Source organism: Ptychodera flava, chromosome 19 (genome assembly GCF_041260155.1).
Source record: "Ptychodera flava strain L36383 chromosome 19, AS_Pfla_20210202, whole genome shotgun sequence".
Taxonomy (NCBI): domain Eukaryota; kingdom Metazoa; phylum Hemichordata; class Enteropneusta; family Ptychoderidae; genus Ptychodera; species Ptychodera flava.
In genome coordinates, this window is record NC_091946.1 from 37098887 (window position 1) to 37104886 (window position 6000).

Below are 6000 nucleotides of genomic sequence, written 5' to 3' on the forward strand. Positions count from 1 at the left end.
GCTTTTTCTAGTATCAGTGTTTTTTTTTCATTCTTTAGCTTATATTAGTCGTCAGAAACATTGAACCAATCGACGTAGGACCATATACAAGGACCAATCTGAATCCTGCAGCATCGTGGTTGTCTGTGTCCTTCAGATACGAATACACACCGAGATGCAGAGAAGGTAAGGAAAGTTTCATAGATTGGAAAAGACCTAGAACAAATCATCCATCTAGACATTTCTTGAAGTGTCACTTTGTAGCTCATATCATCACTGTCAGTACATGATATATCTTAAATGTCGTTAACAGGAACTAATTTGGGATTACTTGGACTTTCATATTTTTCAAATTTCTCAAAAGATTTAGGTGTCCTAAAGCTCAATGTTGTGATATTACAAGCTACTCATAAAAACAAGTGTGTAACTTAAAAAAGAAAAGCAGATGAGCTTACATTTGCAGATCAAATAGTCATTACTTCACCATCCAATTATCCCAAATTAGTTCCAATCGTGTTAGCCATACCGTGAATTGTAGTCGTAGTTTTGCTGTGTTTCATCTTCACGGTTGAAAGGAGCATCATCGCTCGTAGTAGGTAACCCAGATTAAGTCTCCTACTACTGTTGGACTAAAATTGGCAAAAATTTCAAATCATTGTAGTTTAACCAGAAAGGACATCCGGAAGTGGTAATTTCGCTTATGAAAACAAAATCTTGTTCCAGATGAATATTTTATAAATATAACTGAACACACGCCACCAGGAGAACCACTGAATATTACCATTGAACCAAGACAGAGTGGAACAACGCCTTTGCCAAATCTGTTTTACGACATTATATCTGCAAGTACATGGGTAGGTAATATAGTTTTCTTAGATTTGTACAAAAATGTAAATCTGGCCGCTTTCCGGGCTCAAGTACGACGTTTGAAGAAAAAAGAAGTCAGCGGTATCGCAACAACATTTTTCACCTCTTCTCGGACCATAAGTTTGATTAATATGTTTTATCCTCTAAATTATGACAAACACTGCCATGATGCCAGAATGTTCACACACAGCCATCTCTTCAAAGAAAGCGCATACTGAGATTCATTAAGTCACAAATTAAGAAGACACATCAACTTATTTAAAGCACCTTATTAACTCATTCAGCCTTAACTTGGTTTAATTTTAAACAGGATGCGTTTACCATAATCGCTGACACAGGTGAAATATTAGTGAACAATGTACTTGATGTTGGCACCTATAACTTGACAATTGCTGTGAAGACAAGTGATCCGGAAAACGGAGAAGGGTTAGTATTCAGTTGTTGGGCACTTCCTGATCTTAAGACATATCTTTCATCAATATACTAGATGACATCATTATTGAGCAGGTTTTATAGAGTTTCAAATTCAAATTATTTAGAATATGGCTATTAGACTATCGGCTGGTATAAGGAAGAAACAGGACCTTTGAAATTTTTAAATTGGAAGTTAACTATTAACTTCCGAAAAACCAACGCGAAGGAGAGGTGACAAAACAATCAGACTGGGACATATAGTATTTAGGTTATTTATTGGTCGGCGTTCCTATAAATCATTCAATTCTCATGAATAGTATGTGTTCAGGGAATTTTTCTTAGGTAAATGACTATATTACAGAAGGGTACAGCGCAAGAGCTAAATGGCTTCTATGAATAAAGAACAAACAACGAGAACATATTGAAAGATTTCAGGACAATGCAGAGCTCTGTAAAGGATTACTTACCTTAGAGAAAGCTCAGGCGGGTTTAAAATGTTTATCAAATAAAACAAGACCAAGCAATGATTGGATAATCGCTGACGGATATTATCAGCAATTGTGGTGTTTATTTTGTTTTATTGAGTAAAATTCGATGACAATATTGAGCAATGATTTAGCCAGTGAAGTACTTTCATCTTACAAAGACAGACTGACTTAAATGACTTTTTGGGGGGGAGGGGGAAATAAGAAAGGTTGAAGGTCCATAAAGAACTGAAGGCATGTTTGAAGAATGTTTCATTATTCAATACATGTTATACAATAATTTCTAGTTGTTGCATCAAGGGTTCTGAATAAGTGTTTTAAAATTGGTACATAGCCCTTATTTACTTTTTTCTGGTTACAGCATTAAGCCATGAACTTCTACTGAAGAACTTTTATCTTCCTTTTGGGTTTGTTTCTTATTCTTTTATTTTATTTTTATGTTACTTTATGTAATTAAAGGTATACAGTCACCTGTAATCCAAATGTGCCCATATACGGTCAAATGGACGTTCCTTGGTATTTAAAATGCCCGTGTGAGGGCGCTGTTTATAAACAGCGGCCACCTGCTTAAAATCTGTGATTGGTTAGATTTTCTCTTTCCATAGTAACTGTGGCAAAATTGGGATGGGTGACAGTATACCTAGTGTGTGTCCTTTGACTTTTTTCGATCGCAAGAAATACACCTGAGGTAGAGAAGAAGACTTTGGCTGGATGTAGGCTCCTTTGAAACACATGTAACAATTAACCACCGTTTTTCTTTTTAAATATGTACAGATCATGTTCTGTTCTCATTGACGTATTCCAAGTAACAACAGTGTTCTCTATAACGCCAACACCGGTAGCAAGTACGTATAATATCCGTTGTTTCACACGTTTCATTTTAAAAATAGTGGCTATTACAATTTTGAAATCAAGCTGCATGAGTACAATTCCTGTAATTTCAATAGTCATTCATATGAACTCATTTTATAACTACCATAAGGGTATTCAATATCTGTACAGGAAAACTCAGTAGAGATCTTAATACAAATGCCTAAATAATTTGAAGCATAACATTGAGAGTCCAGACGGGTTTCATAATCCTGAAAAATTAGTGTTTCACGCTCTCGTTCCGTATATTTCACATTTAATTACGACAGGAGCATTCACCGTTTCCAGTTTTCTGCAGGAGCATTCACAGTTTTAAGTTTTCTGCAAAGGAAGTTTATCGAAGTTTAGTCTATTGTACTTATGTGAAAACTATTACAGAAAATCTCATTTCATGTTGGAGCTGTTAAAATGATTGTCTAAAGCACAGGGATTAATAAGTTATTTGCTGCTGATATTTATTTTTTCTTTTAATTCCCTCAGTTGTACAATCGACCGAAAACTGTCTTGTTGCTTTGGTCAGCGTATCTACCATTGCCATCGTATTGTTTATAGTCCTTGTCACCGTTGGCCTGATACTGTATTGGCGTACGCGAACAAGGTTAGTTATTATTCTTGCTGAGAAGGAAAACATCTGTTATTTTTTGAACCAACTAATTCTGGGTTTAGCATCATTGACAATTGAAGAATAAGTCACTGCTTTTAAAGTGCAGTGGTCGTCGCGCTGCGTATGCTCGTGTGTCCGGTTAAATGCCGAGAAAACTGCTAGTTTTTTCTATATTCCTGCCATTTGACTAATTCTTGCCAAGTATTACTAGACGAAGTTGGCAGTGGTGATCAACAGTGGCTCGTGGGTCAAGTCTGTCGCGGGGCCGGTACATTGTGGGACCGGATTCTCTTATATCCGTGTACGTCAATGCGGTGACCGTCTACCTTGTCGATGCAACAGCACCTCCCGTGTCCTGCTCTCAATCAAACATTTCTGCATTCCGTTGCACACTCACATATTCATTCGGACCAAAGCTGACTGAAGCAATAGTCCGGTAATTTCTAACATCGTGTTTGTATATTGTTTTGTATAATCTTTTTTGCACGCTGAGGCAAGTCAAATAACACAGAAGCGAATGAAACAGTGAGACTCAGTTGGGTTGAGAGAAGAGGCGGCCTACCTACCGTAAGTTAAATTAAGTTAATACATGTTTCCGTTTCAGTCTGTTTAAATATTCAGTTTTTCATAATATACTCATCGAAATAGTAATATGATCACATTTATTTTTCTTTTCAACATGATTAATTTACAATACACAGTAGAAGATGTGTAAGTGATTTTTCCTTTCTACAACGTTTGCGGCTCAAGGGCCGCTAATTGCTAGGAAAACCTCGAATAACACTGGTCAAAAACCGACAAAGATAGCAAGAGATGATACAGCATTTAGTTATTGACCAACCAAACGAAAACACACATCAAGAGAGAATCTTGCTATAAAACACACACAATATGCACTATTAAGTTAAATGTCAAATCGATGTAGCATAACAATATGCTGTCTCATCCTGCACAGTTTAAATTGTCTTTGGTCAGTTTTATTGCTATGCTCTCAGTCGTTTGCGTTGCGTGAGCTACAGGCATTTAGCTTCCAGTAGTATAAGATGACCACGTAGACAAAAAGTATGAGATCTATCAAGTGTTTGAATAATAAATGTCGGTCATAATGTACTTCAAATAATTATATAAGTCATAGACTAAGTTTCATATTATTACATTTATGTACTTAACATTTCTAACTGTAAACGATTATTAATGGAAGGATTTAAATTTAGCAAAGTCTTGATTGACTGATTATGAAACAAGGAAACTTAGGTAGTAGTGGCAAAAGCCAAATAGCGTAGTTCACGGTTACAGGTTTGTTACTAAATATAGCTGCACACGCGCGACATCGGACACTGCAGCTTGACATGCAGACAAATTTTATCCATGCGTGACTGGTTTTTCAGCTTGTACTCTGAAGTCTTGAATGTGTCTTTTAGTATCCATTATAACACTAGCAGCCCCCTACTCAAATGTATTTTGTCATTCTTTAATGCGTAACTTTCACGGTCATAGAGTACGTAACCTAACGAGCTGTCCCACGTCCCATCTTTTTAAATATACCCGGTAGAAAAAATTGGGAGGCGACAATAACCTATGTGGATTTACAGAGACTTTGTGAATGTATACGGTGCTTTAAAATAGGAGGAATATATCGTAGGCACGGCATGATTGATACTGTTGACTTCATCACATACACCTGGCTAAAAGCTTTAATCGCAATGCTTCTGCCTGTCGCAGTTCCTTCCAGCAAATGACATAATCTCAATATCAATAAGGTTACAAGCGCATTGTACCCGGCAGAGCGACTCTATAACATGTAATTTTGAAGGTCCTACTTCTTCGTCCAACCAGCACCTAAAAAAAGATATAATTTTCCTTTCAGGAAGGTGACCAACCACAACCTCCAAATTGGTTGATGATGCGCCCTCTGGGGAACGAGTCTGAAAATCTAGACACCTTAAAACCTGATCCCCCTAAGGAGAGGACCATGAACAAGTACACTGAGATGCCGAAGCCCTCCGAAGGCCAGAAACCTGGTGAGGTCAATCAAGGAGATCCTAATTTCTACATGGCTATACGAGAAAGCGGTGAAGTAAATGATGACTATATCCACCCTGTCAGCACCCAAGATGAAGTGCCAGAATCTAAGAAAGCTGACAACAACGATGACGACAGCGACCAACAAGGAAGAGTCCCAAACTACTTTCCGGTCGAGTCTGAAAGTCTAGACACCTTAAAACCTAATCCTCCTGAGGACAGGACTATGAACAAGCACACTAAAGTGTTGAAGCACTCTGAAGGCCAGACAGATGGTGAGGTCACTCGAGGAGAGCCCATTATCTACATGGCTATGCGAGAAAAAGATGACGTAAATGACGACTATATCCACCCTGTCAGCACTCGGGATGAAGATCCTGAAATTCCAAAAGCTGACAACAACGATGACGAGAGCGAACAACACCTTAAAGGAAGAGTCCCAAGCTACTTTCTTCCTGAACCATCAGAACCATGCTGATAATCACAACAGAATCGACAGCTTTTGCAAATTACATTCAATGTAATGAATGAAGAGATAATGTTTTTATTATCAAAAAGACATCGGCTCGATTAATTTTCAGTATGTTTTTAATATTAATCTTAATCTTAATCTTTATTTCTTATATAGCGCATTACATTAAAAATAATCTCAATGCGCTTTACACTTAAAATCAACAAAGAGAAGGATGAAACAAAATTGTTTTAAACTGACAGTAAAAAAGCAAAGGTAAAATCATCATAAAAACTACAAAAAATATG

At 37.1% G+C, this 6000-nt stretch overlaps 1 protein-coding gene across 1 annotated transcript in view; it reads left to right on the top strand.

Annotated features, from left to right (window-relative positions):
* Positions 1–5780, top strand: part of LOC139119443 (protocadherin Fat 4-like) — a 28456-nt gene extending 22676 nt beyond the window's left edge. Inside the window, exons 20-26 of the mRNA XM_070683260.1 lie at positions 39–165; positions 703–833; positions 1157–1272; positions 2520–2590; positions 3096–3212; positions 3710–3786; positions 5087–5780. Coding sequence (XP_070539361.1) covers positions 39–165; positions 703–833; positions 1157–1272; positions 2520–2590; positions 3096–3212; positions 3710–3786; positions 5087–5719 — 1272 coding nt within the window. The 3' untranslated portion in view covers positions 5720–5780. The remainder of the gene's footprint in view (positions 1–38; positions 166–702; positions 834–1156; positions 1273–2519; positions 2591–3095; positions 3213–3709; positions 3787–5086) is intronic.
* Positions 5781–6000: the final 220 nt, after the last annotated feature.